At 46.0% G+C, this 26,493-nt stretch overlaps 1 protein-coding gene across 1 annotated transcript in view; it reads right to left on the bottom strand.

Annotated features, from left to right (window-relative positions):
• LOC119176258 (A.superbus venom factor 1) overlaps positions 1-26,493 on the bottom strand; it is a 151,804-nt gene that overhangs the window by 88,946 nt on the left and 36,365 nt on the right. The window contains exons 14-19 of the mRNA XM_037427452.2: positions 15,000-15,152; positions 11,323-11,452; positions 10,155-10,208; positions 7,744-7,923; positions 4,545-4,665; positions 3,184-3,412 (exon numbers count right to left, since the gene is read on the bottom strand). Of these exons, the coding sequence (XP_037283349.2) occupies positions 3,184-3,412; positions 4,545-4,665; positions 7,744-7,923; positions 10,155-10,208; positions 11,323-11,452; positions 15,000-15,152 (867 nt within the window). The remainder of the gene's footprint in view (positions 1-3,183; positions 3,413-4,544; positions 4,666-7,743; positions 7,924-10,154; positions 10,209-11,322; positions 11,453-14,999; positions 15,153-26,493) is intronic.

Genomic DNA, 26,493 nt, shown 5'->3' with positions numbered 1-26,493 from the left:
TGCGAAGCACGAGTGAGGAAGGTTGGATTGTCACAATAAAATAAGCACAATGTTACGATGCGGACGTAAACTGTGCCGTACATGACTTCCATGTCATAATTATCATGTTTGCGCCTGGAATTTGTGCCCGTCGTTTTTTCACGCCACGTAATACCAAATTTGGTGTTTGTGAAGCTAGTGAAATGGCCGCGAGCGCATCAGGGGTATCGCATGCAGTCATGTTCTTACATGACACGCATGTCTTATTATATTGTTTGCACCATTCACATACCTTAGTCATCCATTCCCGTCACGTAATTCCAAATTTGGTGCATGTGAAGCCAGCGAAACGACCGCGAGCGCGTCATGACCGTGGCATGTACCTATGTTCCTACATCACACGCATATTATGATTATAATAATCGCAAGAGTCATATACCTTCGTCATGACTTCCATGTAATGATTATCAGGTTTGCGCCTGGTATTTGTGCTCGTCGTCTCTTCTCGTCGCGTTATACCAAATTTGGTGTATGGGAAGCTAGCGACGTCACGTAACAACAAATTTGTTATATGCGAAGCTAGCGAAAAGGCCGTGAGCGCACTATAAGCGTAGCATGTAGTCATGTTTCACGTAACACGCATGTAATAATTATTAAGTTTGGACCAATTCTATACCTTCGCCATCTATTCCCGTCACGTAATATAAATTTGGTGTATGTGAAGCTAGCGAAAAAACTGTGAGCGCTTCATGAGGATGGTATGTTGTCGTGTTCTCACATAACACGCATATCATGATTATCATGTTCGCACCACTCATATACCTTCATCATTCATTCACGTCACGTAATACCAAATCTGATGTATGTGAAGCTAGGGAAACGACCGCGATCACATCATGAGCGTGTCATGTAGTCATGTTTTTGCATGACACGCATGTCATGATTTCCACGTAAGGACGTGTGACTTATGTTCACCATGCACTCATGTCATAACATACCACTCTTGCGATGTGTCGTGAACGAAACCACTGCAGGAGCAGCAAGACCTTGACACGTAATTCATGGCATTCATGACATACACGTCATTATTTTCATGTTATGACTAGTCACTTAAACTCGTCACATAGTCATGTTCTGCCATACTGATTTTGGTATAGATCCCATTATTCAAACGGCCAGGAGAGCTAAAGGCCCTAGGTGGCTAGATAGATAGATACGATCAAACTCGCCGCAGTTCGCTAAGAAAGCTTCGCCTTGAAAAAAGAGAAAGACAATTTACGGCTCACATTGGACTATACAACTACAACAAAAAATATTACTGGTACATTTTACTATCGGCATGTGACTCACTGTAGAATGCGCTTACAATGAGACGTACCTTAGAGGCAAAAATGGGGTATAGCTAAAATATATGAAAAAGCATTAAAAAACTGAACTACAGAAATCTGATGTTTCGAAAGAAATGTGAGAAAAAGTCACAGCCTTGCCGCAAAGGCGAAGCAATGAACGCGATACCAACCAATTGGAAGGTCACGCGTAGAATCTAAAAAGATCGAAACGTGTCCTGCATTTCTCACACACAAATGACGCATGGAACGTATTCAAACGTACAGATGCCCACGAACAAGCGTCTCAGTTGTTACTTCACTGAGTCAGAAAAGCGCGCTTTTCGCGAACGGAGACTGCAATGATTGCAGTGACATTTGTGCGCCCGATAACTGCAGCAGAATTGTTACACGTAAAGCCCGAGGCCAGCAAATGCGTACGATCCTTCCCTCCTCGCCACCGTGAAATAAGGGCGCCCGAGGGAGCGTCGCTCCCCTTCTCTAAGCCGGGCAAAGTACGCGTAGGAGATTAGAGTGGGCGCCGCTGCGCGATGTAGTGACGTGCGCTCATTGCGCCATCTTTCTGGTAATATCGAAAACACAGCAGCGGTAAGTGGTAGATATAAATAGCTTGCCGTTTGAACGTGACGAACGTTCTCCGGGGTTTCTCAGTGGTTAACGTCTCGGTTTCACGACGCAGAGGTCCCACGTTCGATTCCACGCACCGGAGTGCTTCTTTCTGAATTTTTTCTTTCTTGCGTTTTATTATATATAGATATACGATGCATGACATTGACGCTGACGCGTGTGGCAAAATTCAGCCGAGGGTGTCCAAATAATTGCTATCACAATAAAATGAAGGTTATTATAACTGATAAAGAAGCTTTATTAAAAGACGTATCAGAATTTTGAGGACGCTTAGGCTTGAAATTTGAGAGTAAAAGTCGACAGCGTATTCGGGTCCCGCTCGCGTCACCTTCTCATTTACTTACCGTGCTTCGCTTCTCGGCGGAGGGTATACCTCAACCGTGCCCCCAGGAGAAGAACGGCTATGCGTGTAACACTGGCCGTTGTAAATTGTCATAGCGTGCTTACTGCAAACGCATCTACGATGTCCCTAATACGCTATACTTCGTCACATTGCGAAGTAGCAAAGTGACCTCTACGCGTCTGATGATGCGCGTGCCCATGTAGCTGCGACCGTATTGATGATGTGGTGTATGATAAAAGTTGTTCATGGCTGAGCGCCTCGGGAATGAGTAGATATTTAAACCACCCGCTGGTTGCGCAGTCCATATGGCGTGATGCTATTCTTCTGTAACTCCTGTTAACAAAAATGCTCACCCTTCACGACGTGATGAAGCGCCGGTTCCCGAAACAGTTTCAACCACAGTTCCGGCGCAGTAGTGTACACTGTGGCACCTAAGCACCGCGAATCATGCCTAGGTTTGACTTCGGCTTGAGCGTATGATTTCTATTGTGGCACCTATAGCGATTTTACACTCACGGATGGTGTCTCAGGCATGGTCTCTTTAACGCTGTTGTGTTAAGACCGGTACGATTGATTCAATGGAGTAGGTATTGTACATGAAAGTAAACACGTGATTCACGAGCTACATTGAAATACCACAGTCATATACATAGCCAGCGCACAATCTAAGGTTCGATGGCTGGCCCCGTAAATTTGTCGTTCATTGGGCTGTGGTCAATATTATGTATCAGAAGGAATTTCTGGCCAATCATAGAAAAAAAACCTGATTTATTTACCCCCACTTTGACTGTTTCATTTGATTTCTAAAAAGTGCTTCTGAGAAAACAGTTGATCCGCAGCAGATCACAAGCGCTGTGAACATTGAAAATATTAGTGAGCCTTTCTTACCTCCACCGGCTTTTGGCCGTAGTTGTAGACAGTAGCCGGGATCTCGATTTGCTCGTTCTTGACAACGGAGTAGGGTACGTTCACTTCGATGAAGAACTTCTTCATTGCTAAAATTTCGAGAGGGTTGGTCGCGCAGACGCCCCCACTGGGTGAGATGCTCACGGCGATCACCTCCCACGTGGTTATCGATGACGGCAAGGAGGCGCTCAGTTCAGCCCTACCGTCATCCCTGCGTCACACCACAGACAATGGGGAGGTTTTCCAATCACGTACACTGAAAGGGAATTAGGCAACCAAAAGGAAAACTCTCCCACGTCCAATTGCTTTGTTGTTCCTACATTGTTTGGTTTGACCAGCGCATTACATACTCAACAGTTTCGAGACACTTATAGAACTTCTGGGCCCTGCGACAGTTTTTGCAACAAGCTGAAGCATCAGTTCCTAGCTGTTATTTGAGATAAGTGAGCATATTCGACATCACGAAGTTTTTGGAGAATGCATTTTAGGCAGGAGGCAAAAAGAGGCTATGATGTTAACGACAATTTTGAAATTAGTAAAGATTGACTACCTAATTGTAGATCACTACATTTAGAACTCGCGTGCCTCCGTAGTAAAATTTAGGGGTGCCTTTGTCATTCGCTACGAGATTGCCCCTCGTTCCACCTAGTTGTAGACGCCGGAAGTATGCACTGCGAGTATACCTCGTATACCGACACGAGACGTATGGGTTACCTGCCTAGAAACTAGGTCATTATCTTGGTTCTCCGAAACCGGGAAAGTGACCGGCATCCCACGGATCAGTCGGCACTGCATGGACCAATGGCTTCATTCTTCCCATTGGACATTCTCGCTGACTTTGATCCCTTTTATATCTCAGCTTTTCTCATTCTTCTTGCCGTCCACCTCAGTGGATCAAAAGATAGAGTGGTCGCCTGCTGACCCGAAGGCCGCAGGTTCAATCCCAATTTCGGCGGTCGCATTTGCATGGAGGCGAAAAGATGTATACGTATAGAGGGCCGTGTACTGTGGGATCTCACTACACGTTAAATAATGCCAGATGGTCCAACTTTCCGGAGCCCTCCACTTAGACGTCTATCATATTGTGGTTTAGGGACGGGAAGCCCCATATATTATTCTTTTTCTCTCCTTATTCGAGTGAAGCACGGTAGCCAATTAAAGGTTCCTCGAATCATTGCTTCTCGAGAGTGTTTTTTTTTCATTATCATGCAATCAACCGTCCCTCTCTTTTTCACCAAACATTAATTCACACTGGATCAACGCAGCATTAATGCAAGGAATTGTTTTCTTTCTAGGTACAACTGTTGACGTATACTTATCATCTGTTGTCTATGGTCACTCACCTAATAACAACATTGTTGTACAGCCAAGTCTCACGAAAATCTACGCGGATCTGTGTGTCGCCCCCTGAAAGCTCGTCTGTCAGCTCTGTATCAGCACCACCGAATCTTCCCTCAGTAGAATCTGGAAATGTGATTTTTTTTTCAATGAACAGAGCAGCAACCGAAGGTGCGAACTATGTTAAAAAACACTGAGTACTAATTTACAAAATTTTGTTCCCAAGCTTGTTGAGAAACTTGGCAACACATCATGGCGCGCGCACGAGCATTTCGGTAGGGCTCAGTATTCAAAATAATCCAAAAGGCTACAGTAGCACCGTGGGTCAGCGCTTTCAAAATTGCGCTGCCGCTTAGTGTAGAATAGCTTCGACAACCAGGATAAATAGTTCATGACGGCTTATCAATTGGGCCCAACATGAGAACAATTGTCAATGAAATTGTGCAGTAGACATTTCAGGGACGCAATAAAACAAATAGCTCGGTGACACAAAGAATAATTGAAGCGGTGGGCTAATTTCGGTGTCGCACAGCATGAAGATTGCGGGTTTCATCCCGACCATGATGGTCACCCTTCGATGGAGGCGAAATACTATAGGTATGTGTACTGTGCGATGTCAGTGCACGATAAAAAATACAGATGGTTGAAATTTCCATAGCTTTCCATTACGGTGTGCCTCCTAATCATATCCTGCTTTTGGCACGTAGAATCCCATATATTGTTATTAGTAATCACTCCGCTGTTGTCATTCTTCGTCGTGGCGTTCAGGTATGTATAATTCTACTCACTTTATATGGCCTGCTCCACAGCGTCTGTCTGTTCGTTCTAATAAAATCGAACACAGTTACTCCATGAACCGTCTAATTTTGTTGTTTCTTCCTCTTTCGTGTAATCAATATTACACAAACGTCGGACGTTATTAAAGAAATTTGAGCTGACAAGGGATACATGAAGGAGTTCATAAAAGGAAAACATTTTTGAATTGGTAGCTAACACTACACTTATTTCAATTTGCTTTCTTTATTCTGTTGTGTATGGTAAAACTGAAACTGTCATGGTATGAATGACGCCGTAAAGCTATGGATCGGTAGTTTGCTATATAAAAAAGCAAAAACGTCTGAAATAGTAGCTAACAATGTACATATTGCAATTTATTGCCTTTATTTTGTTCTATATGGTATAACTGAAATTGTGATGGTATAAATGACGCTGTAAAGCCTTTGATCGGTAGTTTGGTATATTGCTGAAAACGAGTCGCGTTACAGATTTACAAGCACCTGTCTTCCGTTTGCGTAATTCTATGGCTGCCTTCACTGGCCACGCACCCAGTATTGTGGGAAATCTTGTGCAGAACATTTATTTGTCACTTTGACGTAAATATAGAAATGGTTATTGACAAAGGCGAACGGTGCTCTTCAGTGTTTTTCAGAAAAATGAAGTGAAGTTGCAGTGTTGTCTGTCCCACTACGTTCGAGCAAATATCATGGAGTTAGTGCACGTCCTAGAAGAAAAGCTCACCACAGGACGCAGTCTGTACTAATTCTATGACAAATACGACGAAGAAACATGTGTACAAAACATAAATGATTAAACTCGCCGTAACGGAGCTTGAACCTTTAGAGGAGCATTGAAAACCAGAAACTTTATTCCGGAAATGACCCCTAGTGTAGCACCTATAACATGCAGCATACTATCAATAGACTTAATGGAAGAGGCTTGCAGTTACGCATGCAGCCTTTAATCATAAGTGCCGAAGCAGCAAGAAGACCTTATCCTTAATACAGTGCAGAACCAGGCGCTTACAAAAGCTGCGTATGCCCTAGTATAGGTTTCAAACGAGATAAAAGTTTACTGGAAGGTAGAAACGGCATAAAAAGGATTAGAAATTGTTGAACGGGGAATGTTCCTGGAGCCTACATCACGACAAAAGGAGTTGTTTTGGTGTCTGTCTTGACAGTGTCCTTCCGAAGATAAGTTTACTTGTATACAAACATTCGTTCCAGTGACATTACCTGTTTAACGACTCTTATTATACGTTCATAACAACTATTTCACCAGCAATAAAACTATGGATCATCTCCCGGAAGGAAACCCTGAAGAGATGCGAAGCAGCAGTGGTGCGCACGGCATTGATCCGCTTGAAACGGGCGTCGACGAGGGTGCTAGAAGAACGGTTTGAAGCGAAACTCGGTGTAGCGTTTGCTCGAGTGAACGTTTGTTTCAAAGGCCGATCGATTCATATATGAAATTTAACGTCTCAAAACCACCATATCATTATGAGAGACGCTGTAGTGAAGGGCTCCGGAAATTTCGACCACCTGGGCTACTTTAACGTGCACCCGAATCTGAGTACGCGGGCCTCAGCGTTTTCGCCTCCATCGAAAATGAAGCCGCCGCAGCATGGATTCCATTTCGCGACTTGTGGGTCAGCAGCCGAGTACCCTAGCCACTAGACCACCGCGGCGGGGCGAAACACAGACACGGGAGGCGGGACACGCTGAACACATTTGCGCTTACTTCCTTGGCTCGCGTCTCATCGATGTTACCCGCACGCCGTCTGTATTTTCGACCGCGATCGGTGTTATTTACTCGCACCTCGTCGGTGTCGCTGGACTCCCACTGCCGACGCTTGCGTTCGGCTTCCCTGGCCCATGCCTCATCGGTGTTGACGTCGCCATTTTCAAACGTGATTGGCTTCGCTAACCCTCGTAATGCCGGTGACAGCCGGGAAAAGTATACACACACTAGCGGAAAGCATGCCGTGACGGCGTCCCGCCCGTCGGAGTGATCATGCGGCACGCAGCGGCGCGCTCTTCACACCGTAGGCGCCGCGACATCCTTGAGGCGCGTGCAGCGCGTGCACCCGCCGACTCACGGGTTATTCTCGCCGAGAGATGGAGAGAGGTGGCGTGGGTGAGATGATGCCCACGTGAGGAGTGGGCTTGAGTATTGCGAGCGGTGGAGAGAGTGAAGCGAGAGAGAGAGAGCTGACACGCGGAGAGCGCGTGGCAGGCGAGGGAGAGATACGTCACGGTGCACTGCTAGGAGGACGTGAGCTATTTGGCAGCGCTCCAACACCTGCGGCGAGGGGATTGGTGCGGATGAAGGGACAGCGTTACACAGGCTAGTTACACAAGCTGCTTCACATCTAAAACAGAATCAGGAAAATTTATGACCTTGAAATAATGGTTGTTTATTTCATACCGTCTGCGAGCTGGCAGCACCTCTTGAAAGCGTCAACGCAGTCCTGCTTGATATTCGGGTTTCCTAGTTCCATGTACTTCTTCAGGATGTCCACTCTGTCGTCGCAAGAACGCAGTAACTTGTCCTTTCTTTGGCCCCGAAAGCAGCACATGCGCAGGGTCTCGTCCTCATACTCTTCCACTGCGATAGACGGTTGCCACACGCTTGCTTTAAGCCTGCCTGGCATTTATATTGAAAACTGATTCCAAGGCACCAAAGTATAGTGCGCATCGTAGGCCACATTGCAGTTCATTACTGGAGCCATGCCATCCTACTTAACTTATATGCAGTTAGGCTTGTTACGCTCGTTGATAATATGATCTGTAAAAACACACTTTATCTGGTGTTGTAAAAATCTGAGGAAACATCAAAGACGTCGCATCACCGTTACTTTCGTTAACGATGATACCACAGGTAGTGAACCACTTTTATTGCTTGATAGGTGGGGTAAGACAAGCGTAGAAACGTTTTAGAACGTCTTCCAGACTTTACACTTGAAGTACGTTCGCCTAGCTCAAGAAAGTGGGTGATCTATCATTTTTGAATGATGAAAGGAACGGTGCCCTGGCATTCTGAAGAATGTGCCCGCATATGTCACTTCGTATTTGAGAAGTTCGCAGAAATTATGATGCACATGCAACATTCTCACCGAATCACTTATCCAGCAGGTGAATTACATTTTAAGGTGCTGTACCTTAAAATGTCACTCTACAAAGCGGTATGTAGCGCTTCTGTACTTTTTAGGCCACGGGTGCGACACCTGAGTCATCTTAGTACTTTAGTTACCTTTGTATAACCTGAATATCCTCCTATGATTTGAGTGTTTGTAACAACAGTATCCGACGCCTGAAGGGCCCTAAACAATTTCGTTCGAAAATAAAAACATTTCTGATTCTAATTTTGATTCCTTACGGATGGCTCAGCGTTCATGGCGTTGCGCAGCTTAGCATCGTCCTGATAGTTCTGCCGCATTGACATCTGGAGAAGGAATGCGAAAACGGTGGGACAAAGTGCTATGGGTGTACACAGTAAATACTACCACGCGATAGAGAAAATGTTCTGGTTCCTCCGACTGCAGCATACATTGCGTGAAAATTTGCAATTTCGTGACGTAAAGATCACGATTTATTCCGAGGAGCTTCACAGTTACTAACCAATGGTGGCATTTCTCTGCCAAATTTACTTACGTACTTAAACATACGTTAGCCAAGGATGGCCTATTACAGAATCAAACGACAAACTTCGAAAGAGTGAAATATAATTCATATAATTATATAAAATATAAATATAGAAAGAGTGAAATATATATTCGAAAGAGTTTCAAGATAAAGTGTTAAGTGCAGAAACAATAGGAAACCGAAGGGGTAGTCCTCTATGTAAATAACACCACAACAATTTTAGGAGCGCTAATATTCATTCGCCATGAGTTACGATGAGTACGAACTAAGACGAATTAATTGTGCAGACGTATAATATAGGATAGAAGTTATGAAGCCCGGAGAGGTCTTGCCCAGACAACCGAAGTGGCAGCCGATCACCTCCGCTACTAAAGAAACAGTCCCGCTCAAGCAGCGGGCAATGTCCTCCGACGGACGGATTATTCGCCGCCCGCATGATGACGTCAATCCGGAGTGCATGCTTATTGGTAGAGATTTGTATGCATCCGCCTTTGCGGAGGAAATTCTGCATAGTTCTATAGTTGCATCCGACTATAGGTGGCTTTCCAGGTTTCCAGTTACGTCGAAAATGGCATGAGATTTGCTTTACAGAAGTATCTCAAATTTTAAATGGTTTTAAGTGATTTACGTCGATGATAAAAAACGTAAAATGCAAAGATGAGTACTGGAAGACACGGCATAACATTATCGGTTTTGTAGATTATGCTAAATTAAAAGCTAAAAGCAAATTGTGAGAAGTTAGAAAAGAAAATTTGACAATTGACGCAATTTACCGTTTAAACCTGCTTGCATAACGAGAATAGAATCACGCGGGTAAGCAAGACAAATCGTTCTGCGTACAAACACCATAGCGGCTGGCTGCTGTAATAGCATGGCTCGCTGCACGTGCACCTAATTACGTTCGTTTGTAGTGATACGACCTACTGTAAAATTCATATTTATAGCAACCAAAAAAATGGATGCTTAACTGTTAGCTTGCCTCTCTGAGATCCGATATAGTGAAGTCATCTACCGAATAATTGCTATTCTTTAAAACTTCTAACGACAGCATCCCATGATGCAACCCAGAACGCAAGTTATCTGACGATCTACTTAACCTAAGAGAAATTGTGATGTACTATGTGTGTCTTATTTGTGAAGGTGTTATAAGAAGTTGAACTGTGAGGAATCTAGAAGAAGATTTCGTCAGCTTACAAATGTTGTTCGCTACTTCTCGCTTCTTTCTTCGGTGTTCATGGCAGGAAATACCTGAAATAATGAGAAACGTTCAATATTGACGTATTATCATGACTCGGGAATTATTCACCCACGCACGTACGCACACCTACATACACGCAAACACACATAAACACGAATGGAGCTGCTATCTGCATCAAATGAAACCCTAACAGCGGCAAGCCTTCGCGATGGTACAGTACGCGTCGTCAACTTATCGCCATGGACAGGCATGCACATATGCTGTTCAAGTTTTATTTGACGCAGATAGTACAAAAACATGACATGCACCACCAGCAAGGGAAATAATGTACAGCGCACACAAAGTAAAGCTACAGCATCTCCCGCTAAAGAGAACAATACGTAGGACCGAAGGGGCGAGCTCTAACTCTTACACTGGCGGTGACGTTGACGTGAGCGCTCGTCGCAGCGTTCGCAGAAAAGAAACCGAGGGATGCGCAAAGCACACAGCGATGTACCGGTGTTTTCTACTGGAACATGCCAATCGCTGCTAATGGACAATGAGAGGCAGAAGACTCCAATTAGACACATGGAACCGTAATCTGCTTTTCAGTTTTTCGTTAACGCACACGCTGCGAATTTTTATTATGCAACAACGCACAGGAGCAATATCCCACCAGCACTACTTTGGAGATTGAGATCCAGTGCCTATATAAATGGGGTGATAAATAAACAGTTGTGCAGCGTGAGCAGAGGGCTTTTTCAATAGAGAAACTCGCTTGCAGTCACTGTCGGCGTTGCGAGGCGAGGAAGGGTGGAAGTGTAGGACAGGAGAAAGAGGGGAGAGGGTGCACATGCGCAATGGAGGTTAGACGCCGCGGGTAGGAATGCCTAGAAGAGAGAGAAGGAGAAGCAAGCGTAGGCTATCAGACGCTCCCTGCATCGGCGCTGGGAGGTGAAACAGGGGGAGTGGACGCACATGCGTAATAAGAGTGGTTACGCCGTACACCGGATAAAGTTCGACCCCAATCTGCTTCGCATTCGAAAAAAAGAGCTACAAGAATGAGTTTAGAACCAAAAGTGAAGCACAGCAGTGCTGAACTGAGTTAGAAAGATCGGTCAGACCGAATTTCAGCCCTTTGCAGTTTTAGCACCCGAGACTTGAAACCCATAACAGATGTCTCACCGCTTCTTAAAGTGTTGCTCACGTATTTTTCAGTGAGCAGCACGACGCCGGCACTGGAAAGCGCTTCCGCCGCGTCCACACCTCCACCCGCGCCGCAACCAAGGTCCTTGGAATCTAGAGACTGGAACAGCTGCAGCACACGTGGTGCACATTGAGATGTTAGTATCACGTCATCATACAGAAATTGTACAGTTCTGTCGGCTCGGTTCACCTGCTCGGTTCCCCTGCTAGGTTCACCTGCTCACAATTTGGGAGCAGTAGAGCTGCCAAACTGTACCATTTATTTTACATATGAAGAGCAGAGCAAGCTTGAAAATGTTGATGTTGTTAATTTAGTGCTGAGAGAGAAAAAAAGCTTGATGGCATGAAAAGCAGAGAGCTCGACCTGGATTATATCTTTTTAGCCCGATAGCTATACAATGCTCTTGCAAGATGTAAAGATGGAAATAAACAAAAGAGAATAGGCTCGTGTCCAACCCCTTTGTGTTACTAGATGTAACATCAGTATTCGCAGCCGTTGAATGAGCAACCGTTTTCAGGTTCGAAAAGTTTTTCAGATTTGTCTATTTATGTGAAAAAGTAACAAAACATTGTCATTTGCAACAATGGTTGTCGTTCGCAATAAATGGTTGAAATCTAACCCCGTGAACGACACTCAGTCTCTTCATTTCGTGGACGTTTTTTTCTACTGGATTGGTGTTTTCTTACACTCAACAGACGGCACCAGGATTTCAACTAAGATGCTTCGAATTACATCCCTGCTACCTAGGTGGAGCTGGAGTTTTTTTTTTTTTCGTAGGACAGGCAGCCTAAAATCAAGGTGTGCTATTTGCTGCTCCACTGTAAAAGAAATGTTGCGATTGGGTCCGACCTGTTTTTTTTCCCGAAAGGCATTTGAGAATGAAATGCTTTCTGAAAACAGAGTTTCGGTGCTCAAGAAGAATTGCGTATGTTAGGATGACTGGTAAATAGTGCAGCATTTTATGATAGGAAAACATTAATATTAATCCAGTAAGGGACGCGCGATGCAAAAAAATTTGCACCTGTGCTGTAATTCCACATTTTTGAATTTGACAAAGATAAATACTTTGAACTGCCTCCTTTAAACGGCTTCAGTTGAAGAAGTGATGACGACACGCATGTTTCATGGAGCATCAGCCAGTGTCCAGAAAAAGCTTTCACAGCATAATCGCTAATAAGGAAACAATCAGAACTAATCCTGAAGCTGTGCATATAAATAGCGAAGGTGACCTAGCACTAGGGCAAAAAAAAAAGGCAGATCGCACGTACCTGGGAATTAAACTATGCGAAGTATGTGGAGAGAAGGTAACCGTGTTGCAATTATTTTATTGAGTGACACGCCATGAAATGACGCTAAAGGTATGTACAAATGTTGCACACACAGACATATGCCGAAAAGTTGCAGATGTTTATATAACCTGTTGTTTGCACTTGCGCAACGATGCCAACTGGAACATGCGTATTAGCAACGCCAGAAGCTGATATGGAGCATTGATGCTCGCAAGAATGCTGACCCTGGACACCGCTTCATAAATAAACTTTAGCACATGGCAACTAACCACAATTGACGTTAACCTGTCATGACGGCTGCATCAGAGGAGTACGTATCTAATGTTTATAAAATTTTGTAGGCAGCACTGCAACCACTATTTACGTTTCATGAAGATTAGCGTATATTTTAAAAGTAGTTCCAAGACCAGGCGTAGCTCTGAGGTATAATGTTTTATTGCCACGCAGAATGTTTGCGTTTGACTCCATCTGGGACCCTGACATTTATTATTTGCATTCGTCGGGTCGACGCTACCGATGTCGGGTATTTCTTGACGCTCGCGCGTTAAAATTGGCCATGTGTGTTCTCTTCTTTCCTGGGTAGATACTAAGTGTAAATCAACTGTGGCACATACTTGTATATCATTGGCACATACCCGCCCATGGGTATGTGCCACTGTCTGGCGGGAAGTGTTTGACGACGTACGCGACGGGATCGCGACATTATTCATATCATGACCAGCGTGTTATATTCGTCAAACCATCTTACACTCCCATGCTAATTTTGGTTCACGCCAAGTTAAAGGGGTGACCACGAGAGCACCCAAACATAAGCGGCTAGATAGATAGATAGATAGATAGATAGATAGATAGATAGATAGATAGATAGATAGATAGATACGCTCAAAGTCGCCCAAGTTAGCTAAGAAATGCTTCGCATTCAAAAAAGAGGAAACACGAATACGAAAACATGCGCTTTGGAATTCGGCCTCCATTTTTATGAAAAGACGGATCATTAAAAGCGTAGTGATGGCCTTATCTGATCAAAATTGGTCCACAGTTCCAGTAAAATATGAATTTTGCCTCAAATACCAGCTTTTTAAAAGCCTAAAATTGAATTTGGACTCTGTGCGCAGCAACAGTCCTCATGTATAATGATGCCGCTAATACGACCAGGTCTATGGCAGCTATTCATTCGCTGCATACCAACCTGCGCGTGCAGAGCTAAGATTTCACCTTACGATGAATGCAACAGCATGCTACAGTTTATAATGTTAATGAGGATTTATGTTTTTTGCGTATTTCATGTAACCGCCAATTCATGAATGGTTTTTAGGAGCACAGAACATCTAGTACGCAATACAAGACAGTTTTTGCAAATGAAGTTGCAGAACAGTACAGGGCCCATATTTATAACACAATTATTATTCTACAATATTTCACAATAACACATGTAACTCAATAACAAGAGCAAACATCCTATTATCTAGAGTGCTCCACCAGTCCCGAACAACCCTCACGGACAAAAAGCTTGAGAATTTTACCTCGATCGTCAGAAAAATGTTGCAGTTTACTGCAAGTTTATGTAAATGTATTTGGTTAAGCACTCCACTGGTTTCCTATTTAATCGCGCAGTACTTGAAAAAAATCAAATGCAATCACGTATAAAGTAATATCAAACTGAAAATTTTAAATCCACCCATAAAAGTCAAAGAATCGATTTAAGCGGCCTATTTGCTGCAGTGGATTTGAACCTATAGAATGACTTTTTCGCTGACTTCTCAAGTGCTGAAGGATGCCGCTATTGCATGTTCCTATATCTATATATTGAGCACTTATAATCAGTGCTTAAGATCCATGTTTCTTGTTAAGAAACCTTCAAATCTTACGGAATTTTTTAAAATATTTTTTTACCTGCTTTCATACACTACCTGCTTTCGGGCCACCGTAGCTGCAACAATTTTTTGAAGATCCAAGTATAGTACATTTGGCATCGACACTTTTCCTCCTAGAATGCCACGCTCTCAGGCATCCTTATTTCCCATAGAAGTGTAGAGAACTGTATGCTGAATTATCGTAGATATATATTTTTTGTTTCTGCCTTCACTATTTATTATATTTTCACAACTGGCTTCGTCATCACGCCTATACAATGTGGCATTTTTTACTGGATTTTTTATCTTTCAATGCGCCGTCCTCTGTCGTGGAAAAATAATGACGCTCTTATTTGGCGCAAATCGATGAAGCTCTTCTACGTTTCGTCCACGTGTCTTGGCTATTTTGTTTCGCATCCTTCAAAAATGACTGTGCCCTTATTACGAGTAATGACTGGACTGCTAAGCACTTTTCATCGGAACAGATGAAGGCGCTTTGAAGATATTCATTACCGTGTCCCTTGTTAGAAGATCCTTCTTTCTCAGCAGGTACAGGGCCTGGTCTACGCCCAACAACCCGACATGTGTACCAGGCGTGCCCGTAACGACTACTGTCTCGCTGGCCATGGGCTCAGATGTTCCCAAATTCATCCTCTCCAGGATTACCTGAAATGTACGAGAAAGTGGTGAAAGCGCGTGCGTAATCTTAGGGTGAACATTTCCAACGCCTGCCATCTCGTAAATTGAACGTCCTGGAGCCCATGTATGAGCCATACAATAGAAAGATGTGATATTGTCACGGCTAAAGACCGGGCAAGAATTGATTGATAGACATGTGGGATTTAACGTCCCAAAACCACCATATGCTTATGAGAGATGCCGTAGTGGAGAGCTCCGGAAATTTAAACCACCTGGTGTTCTTTAACGTGCATCCAAATCTGAGCACGGGCCTACAACATTTCCGCCTCCATCAAAAATGCAACCGCCGCAGCTGGGATTCGAACCCACGATTTGCGGGTCAGCAGCCGAGTACCTTAGCCACTAGACCATCGCGGTGGGGTGACTGGGCAAGAAGACAGAGGACGACGAAGTGATGAGCGTGGACAGTACCCACGGTGGCTCCGAGGAAGACGACGTCGAAGCGGCTGCTCTTTTGTTCTGTTAATAAAGACCTTGTGTGATGGTTAAGGACGTTCGTCACTATGTTTGTTTATAGCGGACGAGAAAGGATTAACATGAACAATTTAAGCGAACAAAAGAAGCTTTATATTGTACACTAGAGAAGGAAGTGACAGGAGAAAATAAAACTATATATCCAACCCTATACGCCAAGCATCACGCAACATGCACGAGAGTCAGACCGCCATTAATCTGCGCAGAGTTCGCGGCTATGCTAACTCAGTGTCCAGCGTGTATAGTTCTCGGTTTGTAAGAAGAAACTGCTGTCTCACAGTTTGGGTCCCGGTCGTCCCGACATGATGCGGTCGTCAACGTGCGCGAGGGCAAAGGTGGCACGGCTGGAACGGCTGACGGCACACGGATGCGCTACCGTGTGCAGCGCCGTTGAGTCAGACGTCGCGGCTAACCCAGCAGTCAGGGTCGCAACTCCTGAGGTCCAGGATCAGGCCACGGCTCACGAGGACCACACCCGGTAGGCCTCGCCCACGAACCTGCTCCCGGCCACTGCACCCAGGCAGGAGCCGTTCAGCAGGCCCCGTCCTTGGACCTTGTATAGGCCGACGGACTTGACCTCGAACAGACACACCGGAGCTCGACCTGGCCGACACGTACGGGTCCCACGTCCGGCTCAGGAACGCTGCCAGGAACTCGTCCTCTCGGGCGGCGCACCGCTTCCTCTGCCTTCGTGGCCTCAACCTTCGAGCTCTCTTTTCCGCACGTTCCTTCTTCTTCCCTTCTTTTTTCGGGTCCGTATCTCAGCCACGGCACACAAACAAGGTGAGGCTCTTGTCGATGTGCGACGCCCTGGTGACGCCGGTGCTTGATGGCATGGGTGCGACTACGGAGCAGTCAACCCGCATCGGAGACGCGATGCTCCATGCGTGTAATGGGCCAGCCCGTCCAGCGAACAGCTTGTGTCGAGACGCGATGCTCGGCGCAACCGTGACCATTAGCCAGGCCACGTACGTCACTGTGCCGAATGACTGACCGTGGAGACGGCTCGCCGAGATCCGCAATGCCCTCGGCAAGGAAGAGAACAGCAGGCCCGGCCGCGCCCCGTGATGCAGTACTCGTGCCGGCAATGTCACCCCAGCTGGTAGTTGGACGGCAGTAGTGTGGACAGCGGCGTTCCCTGGCCGGAACCTTGATCGCCTGCGTCCGACGCTTCGGCCCGCTGTCTCCCGTCTGCCGCTGCTTCGGCTCGTCTCCAGCCACAAAGCTTACCGCCACGTAATGGTCACACGTGGCCCAATCGTGGCACGCCACCTATATGGGCCACCACAGGTCATCAGCTGATTGGCTGACCTCACGCGCACAGTTGGCTCGAAATCACACGCGTCTTGCCCAGCACTTCCGTCGTGGTCATCATTTTCTTCACTCATCACAATAACCACCCACACAAGAAAGTTGTTTCCACAAAACAACTTTTCTCACACAGCAAAGAGTTGAGGGACAGAAAAACATGAAACTTCCAACAATATCCGGAGATGACACTAATGGAAACGCCGATCTGTCTTCACAATGATACAGTCCAGAAGAATGATAACTTTTTAAATTAAACATGCATACGGGCAACAAAAACCAATCACTGCACAAGATTTCATTCTCTTATGTACTAAACAGTCCAGAACTTCCTGGTATACACTCATGAGTTCTTAAACAACAGCAACTCAGTCTTCTAGCATAGGCTGCCTTCACTCAGTCTTCACAGAGGCTGAGTTTATCAAGTCCAGCTTACTTGATATACCTCTGGAAGCGTAGCATGAAACTAAGCAGCGCTTTCTATCCCTCATTTCTTTTTCCTCAGCGCTCACCCATGCCAGCAAAGCCTCTCCACTCAGCCCCATCTCCTTCCCTAGCTCAACTAGCTTTCTCTTGTCGTTTATTCTCGTCTGCCACACACAAACAACGTGAGGCTCTCAGATGTAACGCGAGAGCTTAATGCTGCCGCGGACATCAGATATTGTGATGGTTAAGGACGTTCGTCACTATGTTTGTTTATAGCTGACGAGAAAGGATTAACATGAACAATTTAAGCGAACGAAAGAAGCTTCATATTGTACACTAGAGAAGGAAGTGACAGGAGAAAATAAAACTATATATCCAACCCTATACGCCAAGCATCACGCAACATGCACGAGAGTCAGACCGGCATTAATCTGCGCAGAGTTTGCGGGTACGCTAACTCAGTGTACAGCGCGTATAGTTCTTGGTTCGTAAGAAGAAATCGCTGTCTCACAGTTTGGGTCCCCGTCGTCCCGACATGATGCGGTCGTCGACGTGCGCGAGGGCAAAGGTGGCACGGCTGGAACGGCTGACGGCACATGGATGCGCTATCGTGTGCAGCGCCGTTAAGTCGGATGTCGCGGCTAACCCAGCAGTCAGGGTCGCAACTCCTGAGGTCCAGGATCAGGCCACGGCTCAGAAGGACAACACCCGGTAGGCCTCGCCCACGAACCTGTTCCCGGCCACTGCACCCAGGCAGGAGCCGTTCAGCAGGCCCCGTCCTTGGACCTTGTACAGGCCGACGGACTCGACCTCGAACAGACACACCGGAGCTCTACCTGGCCGACACGTACGGCTCCCACTCCGGCTCAGGAACGCTGCCAGGAACTCGTCCTCTCGAGCGGCGCACCACTTTCTCTGCCTTCGTGGCCTCAACAATCGAGCTCTCTTTTCCGCACGTTCCTTCTTCTTCCCTTCTTTTTCCGGGTCCGTATCTCAGCCACGGCACACGAACAAGGTGAGACTATTATCGATGTGCGACGCCCTGGCGACGCCGGTGCTTGATGGCATGGGTGCGACTACGGAGCAGTCAACCCGCATCGGAGACGCGATGCTCCATGCGTGTAATGGGCCAGCCCGTCCAGCGAACAGCTTGTGTCGAGACGCGATGCTCGGCGCAACCGTGACCATTAGCCAGGCCACGTACGTCGCTGTGCCGAATGACTGACCGTGGAGACGGCTCGCCGAGATCCGCAATGCCCTCGGCAAGGAAGAGAACAGCAGGCCCGGCCGCGCCCCGAGATGCAGTACTCGTGCCGGCAATGTCACCCCAGCTGGTAGTTGGACGGCAGTAGCGTGGACAGCGGCGTTCCCTGGTCGGAACCTGGATCGCCTGCGTCCGACGCTTCGGCCCGCTGTCTCCCGTCTGCCGCTGCTTCGGCTCGTCCCCAGCCACAAAGCTTACCGCCACGTAATGGTCACACGTGGCCCAATCGTGGCACGCCACCTCTATGGGCCACCACAGGTCATCAGCTGATTGGCTGACCTCACGCGCACAGTTGGCTCGAAATCACACGCGCCTTGCCCCGCACTTCCGTCGTTGTCATCGTTTTCTTCACTCATCACACCTTGTTATTCCTGGTCGCACCATCATCCTGTATCCTGTTATTTTCACGTCACGACATTGGTGGAAGTGCTGGACTTCTCCAACTGATGCTTGGGACCCCTCCACGCCCTGGCACTTCAAGTCCGCCACCGCAACCCATTCCTGCAGTGGATACTCCTGTCCACTGCTACAGTCGCCGACAGCGAGGCCTTAGCTCCGAGGCAATCCCCCTCTAACCTCTCCAGCGACCCACCGTACCGGGAGAAATGGCTACTGGAGGGCCTTCACAGCTTACTGTTGATCAGCCTCAAATTCCCGAGAACTTTCATGGTGAGGTCTATGAAGACGTTGAGGACCGGTTGGCCCAGTATGAGGGAGTCGCCAAGGCCAACCGCTGGCCCACTGAACAAAAGCTATCACGCGTCTACTTTGCTTTGGCAGACAGCGCTCGTACGTCGTACGAGAAGCACAAGTCAACCCTGTCTTCGTGGGATGAATTTCGGCAGCAAATTCTCGGCACATTCGCAAATACCACCGCCTTGATTCTGCTCTGCATCTCATCGAGGCATGCTTACAAAAATCGAACGAGAGAATCGCCATGTTTGCGGGTACATAACCCGCCTATTCGGGTGGGCTGACCCCGAGATGCCTCAAGGTATTGCCTCGCCGTTGACCCGCCTTACCAGAGAACACGTCGCATTCGTATGGTATGAAGAACAGCAAAAATCATTCGACGAGCTGCGGCAACACCTTCAGAAGCCACCAGTCCTCGCCCACTTTGATGATGACTTAGAAGTATCTTTCGTGTCCTTCTTGTCTCTGAGTCGTCGTTTTGTGCTCGCGCTATAACTATCGTTTTGATGATGACGCCCCGACAACAGTGCACACCGACACTAACAATTTCGGCTTAGGAGCTGTACTCGTGCAGTGGCAGGATGGCGCTGAACGAGTAATTGCTTACGCGAGCAGAACTCTTTCACGTGCGGAAGAAAATTATTCCACCACGAGAAGAGAGTGCCTTGCGCTAGTGTGGGCCATCATGAAATTCCGCCCATAAATGTATGGTCATCCTTTTAATTTTGTCAGCGACCATCACTCCCTCTGCTGGCTGACAAATTTAAAAGATTTTTAGGACGGTTGGCGTGCTGGGGCCTGAAGCTTCAAGAATTTGACATGACGATGGTCTACAGATCGGGGAAGCGACATTCAGACGCCGATTGCCTTTCTCGTGCGCCATACGAATCTGCAACGGCAAAATATGACGATACAGCCTTTGTCGGAGTTGTAAACACGGCTACTGTCGCACAGCTGCAACGAGACGACCCGGAACTAAAACCCATATTTCGTTTTCTGGAGGGTCACACTTCAGCTGTACCTAGACTGTTTGCGAGAGGGCTTTCGTCATTTTGCTTGCGGAACAACGTCCTGTATGAGATGAACTTCACGTCACACGGAAGCGACTACCTACTCGTTGTGCCAACATCTCTAAGGAGTGAAGTATTACAGGCATGCCACGATGAACCAACATCCGGCCACTTGGATTACACGCGCATGCTGTGCAGAGTGAGGCAAAAAAACTACTGGCCAAGACTGACGGAGACCGTTCAACACTAAGTTCGGACGTGCCTTGATTGCCAGTGCAAAAAGTACCACCCTTCAAACCAGCAGACCTCCTCCATCCTATTAACATGCCTGTTACTCCATTCGCTCAAGTCAGAATGGATCTTTCGGGCCCATTTTCCACCTCATCGGCAGGTCACAGATGGATTATGGTAGCCACCGACTACCTCACTCGTTACGCCAAAACCAAGGCTCTGCAGAGGGGCACGGCAAGTGAAGCCGCCCGATTTTTCGTGGAGAATGTTGTGCTAAGGCATGGCGCTCCATCAGTGGTTATAACTGACAGGGGAACTGCATTCTCAGCCGAACTATGACAGACAGTTGTAAGACTTAGTGGCACATCCCACCGGCGAATAACGGCATATCATCCGCAAGTGAATGGTCTTACGGAGCGTCTCAATAAGACACTTGCGAATATACTCTGCATGTACGTCGATGTAGAGTATAAAATCTGGGACGAGATCTTGCCGTATGTCACGTTCGCCTATAACGCAGCTCATCAAGAAACAACAAGAACAACACCATTCCGCCTTCTTCATGGTCGTAAAGTCACCGCTATGCTGAATGCTATGGTGCCACACGAGTGCGAAGAAGTCGAAACGGGTGCTGGTTATATCACCCAGCTTGCCGAAGAAGCTCGACAACTTGCACGCCTACGTATAAGTAGCCAGCAGGACTACAATTCAAGACGGTACAACCTTCGTCAGCGACTAGTCTCATTAGAGCCAGGAGAAAAAGCTTGAATATGGACTCCTATTCGGCACCGTGGTCTCTAAGAAAAACTGTTAAGATGGTACTTCGGGCCCTATAAAGTTCTACGACGTCTCAGTGACATTAATTATGAGGTTGTTCCTGATACTGCGCACTGCTTAAGGCGTCGAAGGTGTGCTCCAGAAGTTGTGCACGTTGTTCGGATGAAGCCTAGTTTCTCCGAATAAACTCATGCGTTTCAAACGAGTACAAACCACTTTGATCATAAAGCATCGGGACACTGCTTTCTTGAATGGGAGTCTAATGTCTAAAGGCCGGGCAAGAAGACAGAGGATGACGAAGTGATGAGCGTGGACAGAACCTATGGTGGCTCAGAGGAAGACGACGTTGAAGCGGCTGCTCTTTTGTTCTATTATTGCAGACCTTGCTTTTCCTGGTCGCACCGTCGTCTTGCATCCTGTTACTTTCACGTCGCGATAATATACATATCTAAAACGCAACAGGGCACATGTATTATTGGCACAAAGCACCTTGGGGCTAGGATTGTTGGCGTCTCCGGTTGTCACGGTGGTGGTGGTGGAAAAACTTTATTTGTTATTCTGGGGAAGGGGTAGAAGGAATAAAAGCGAGTACAAAGGTCTCTATTCCAGGACTCCTGTGATTCTCGCTATACACGCTGCGTTTCATGCAGTGACGGGCCATCATAAAAACGGGTATGTGCCACGATGGGTAAATCCTACTATACTCGCTACCGGTCCCCTAAAAATTAAGAAGGCACCAATTACACCAACAAATGGTCGACGTCGTTGGTGGAGCAGAAACACCCTTCCCTACACGTGATCGGGCACTGAAAATGAGCATGCAGGGAATAGAAAGACGTTTCATAAGACGTTTGGTACATTTGAGCGAGCATCAAAATTTCTTTACAAAATTTATATTGTTTTTTTATACCCTTCATTTCTCTCAAACTTCATAAGAGTTCATACGACCACTCAGTTCTTGGCCAATCCATCACAGTTGGTATGAGCGACAAGAGAAGGTGAACAAGAAGAACTCTGCCGCCACTTCCTCTGCTTATCGCAAAGTCATTATGCCCATCCGCTTAGTGAAAAACTTGTTCGAAGAAACGTGCAAATTGGTGACACTTTGGAATTTTATGAGGCGGCACTTCAACAAGAACAATATTCGTTGCATCCAGATATCAATTTTCCTCATTGGCAGCTTACATCCCCTCCAGCCACTTTGGACATCAAAGGGATAAAAAAAACCCCTTGGTAGAGTACCTTGAAGCCAAATTTCTTACGCTTCAATAGATGTGCAATTATCGAGAACGTTTCACATTTGTTTTCATGGATGGCTCTACAATAAACGAAAGCTCAACTGCGGCTTTTCATATACCCGCTTATAAAATAGGAAAAAATTTCCGACTTCTCGAAAGACATCGTCTACAGCTGTGAAGCTTGTTGCAATATTACAAGCTTCAAAATTTACTGTGTAAAGCCAGCAAAGGCAATACTGGGTAATATATTCTGACTCCAAAGAAGCGCTGCAAATGACTAAGTATTTTATTTCCATATAGATGATAGCATCATTTATGAAATATAAAAGCAATTACCATAGGTTATCTCGACGGTTATAAGATACGTTTTCAGTGGCTTCCAAGTCACGTAGGAGTGATGGGAAACGAAATTGCTGATAAATTAGCCACTACTGCACACACACAAAATTCTCTTGACACCAGCGCCCGTTCGTTTCTCAGAAATCAAGAAGGTTCTTTCTGAACTATGCCACAAATTATGCAAGAATGCTTGGGTTGACGAAAAGACAAAGTCGTCAGTCTTACACCAAATAGATCCGTCTCTCCAATTTTCACCTAATCAAAAAAAATCGACAGACCGTTTGACAATCTACTGCACAGTCTACGATGACGTGTTTCATACACACCTCAGTTTTTATGCCGCATAAAAAGAAGAACGTCCCCGCACTGCGACCACTGCGATCATGTCGATGCGTCAGAGGAGCATATTCTTTTAGACTGTCCGCAACACGATCAATAACGCGCTGAACTGAGGAATCGCTTGAACCGACTCGACAGACGAACATTTACGATTGGAAAAATACTGGCACCTTGGCCGCATTGCGATAATCAAAGGCGCGCATTGAGCGACCTCTGCGATATTTTAATGGACACAAATCTAATGAACTCTCTTTAGTTCATATTATACTTTGCCGCTACTTGTACGGACTCTATCCGCAATGTGAACCCGATATATCAACTACACTAAGGTCATACATGCTGTGCTCATTCATGCATTATGAGCCAAATATTATATATAGTATTGTATATATTTGCTCTGGTTAGTATTTTTTTCTTATATTATTCATAATTTTGCTTTTTTGTGTGTTTGTAATGCAGAGCACTGTTATGATGTTAGGATAGTCGGCTTGAACGTAGCCTACCTTGCCATGTTCCGCCAAATATAAATTAAAAAAACTAGAAAAACGTTCGGGTATATAGGCTGCATTCCACCGACACAGTTTCCTTGGAATTAATCAACGCGGACAGTATCGGGAGAATCCACCTTATAATCGGCTAATCCCCTTCATCGGGCATGAGTCATGTTCAGAGAAAAACAACAACAACAACTACAACAACAACAACAACAGTTTGCTGACGTCGTTTTTGGAGAGGAAATATTCTTCTCTACATTTACGGTTCCATGCTTGGCAGCGATAGTGCCTCATCAAATAAGTCTCTCTCAAAACACTGCCTGATTTGCCCCTCCCCAGGTTTCAAGTTAGTGGAGCTGAAGCATCCATCACTACACGATTCGCCCCTCCAAATTTTTTCATTGCGATAGCGTTTATATGGACACTCTCGACTGACTTTTGACATCGCCGTCATGTCCCAGATATGTAACATCATCATCATTAGCCTGAATACGCCCACTACCAAGCAAAGGCCTCTCCCATAGGTTCCGCCAGTCAACACGGCCCTCTGCTTGCTGCTACCACTTTGATTAATTGATTAGTGAGGTTAAACGTCCCAAAACCACCATATGATTATGAGAGACGCCGCAGTGGAGGTCTCCGGAAATATTGACCACCTGGGGTTCTTTACATCCACCCAAATCTGAGCACATGGGCCTACAACATTTCCACCTCCATTGGAAATGCAGCCGCCGCCGCCGGGATTCGATCCTGTGACCTGCGGGTCAGCAGTCAAGTACCCTAGCCACTAGACCACTACGGCGGGGCTTGCTGCTACCACTTTATACCCAGAAACTTCTCAATGTAATCACCCGCTTGTCTTCTCTGGGAATTGAGTTAGTTACCCTTAATGACCAGCGGTTATCCTGCCTACGCGCTATGAGCCCGACTCATGGTCATTCAGTCTTGATTTAAACTATGAAATCCTTAACCCCAGTTTGTTTCCTGACCTCCTCCACTCTCTTCTTGTCTCTTAAGGTTACACCTATAATTTTTCTTTCAAGAGCTCGCTGCGTGGTCCTCAGTTTCAGCTGAACACTCGCTGTAAGCCTCCGGGTTTCTGCTCTATCGATCAGTACCGGGAAGATGATTCTGTTATATACGTTAGTCTTGAGAGATAGTGGTAATATACCACTTGTGATTTCAGAATGCTTGCCGAATGTGCCCCACCCTATTTTTAATCACTCTAGTTACTTCAATCTTGTGGTTCGGCTCCGCGGTTGCTACCTATCCTAAGTAGACGTACTCTTTTACAACTTCAAGTGGACTGCTACCTATCTCAAAGTGATTTGCTATTCCGAGGTTGTCGTAAGTTACTTTCATTTTCTGCAGAATAGTTTTAAAACCAACCTTTTTGCTCTCCTTGCTAATCCAGTAATCATAAATTGCAACTTGTCCACGTAGTTTATGTCCCCAGATATTTTTATGTACCTATACATGTGAAAAAGGCGTAAAAAAATAATTCACTAGAAGAGACTTGCTCCTGATCTGCATGTTTCACTGCAAATGACGTAGAAAGACGATAGTCTTTTGTTTGGAAACGCTGCGCTACTTATGGACGCCATCTGGCAGTCATGCCAAGAAACGAAAGTTTTCTAGAACGCAGAGCAACTGGTAGGCGACACCGCCATGTCGTTTTAGCGAAGCGTTATAAACACACCGTCTTTCGTTCATGTGGATTTTGTTGTGATCTGATTACACCTTCACTGTTATATAATAAGGGCCCCAACCACCATCACTGTCACCAGAGTCATGAACCGAGCATAGAGTAGATGCTCACGAATGGCTAGGTATAGGTGTTGAGTGGATGGAAATAATAACAGCTGCCACCAGTGGTATCTGTTTTCCAGGTTGAGTCCACTTCTTTTTGTTCAATAAGTATATACACATTTTAAAAATAGATTAACCCACTGCATAATACTCACGCGTTGATGTTGCGCCCGAATATGCTAGTCTTTCTTGGGGACCTTCGACAGAAAAATTTTGGTCTGTCCGTCCATCTGTCTGTCTGTACAATTGTTTGTCTGTTCACCTTAAACAATATTTTAAAGAGCACTGAAGAATTTCCCAAACAGCTCACCCCATCCGCCGCGCCCACCAATATTACGCAAGGTTCAGCGTTCATAATTGTGTGATTATAAATACAAAAACAATCAATGCGCATATATCCGGCACCATAATAACACGTCAATATTCTGTAAGTGTGTATTTTAGTAGAAAAGGTAAACATAAGTAATTCTAAAGACCGTAGCGTTTATCACGCTCCGCTGACTACGCAACGCTTGCACGAAAAGCAAGTGTATCCAATGCTTTGCGAAGACGACAAGGTGGTGGTACTTACCCGTCGCCTTGCGTTCTACACCTTATCGCCTCCGAGATGGACGCGCACGTCGCGCGCTTCGTTTTCCAAGATAACTGCCAGGTAGCGCTGATGTCTCACGTGTGACGGGACTTGATGCACTCGCTCGCCTACGCTAAGTGTACTAGAAGTGCACCTCCCCTGAACGCTCGGGGCACTCTAACGCAGAGCCTCCAGAATGCCATTCACCGTTTTTCTTGCGCAGAACTTCAAATAAACGTTTTGTTCACTCTCTGAAGACGCAAGACTATCGTCTTTCGACGACATTTGCAGTGTAACATGCAGATACGGGGCCATGTTTTTAATTGACAATCTTC

This window comes from Rhipicephalus microplus, chromosome X (assembly GCF_043290135.1).
Source record: "Rhipicephalus microplus isolate Deutch F79 chromosome X, USDA_Rmic, whole genome shotgun sequence".
NCBI lineage: Eukaryota > Metazoa > Arthropoda > Arachnida > Ixodida > Ixodidae > Rhipicephalus > Rhipicephalus microplus.
This window is presented reverse-complemented; position numbering and strand designations above follow the sequence as displayed.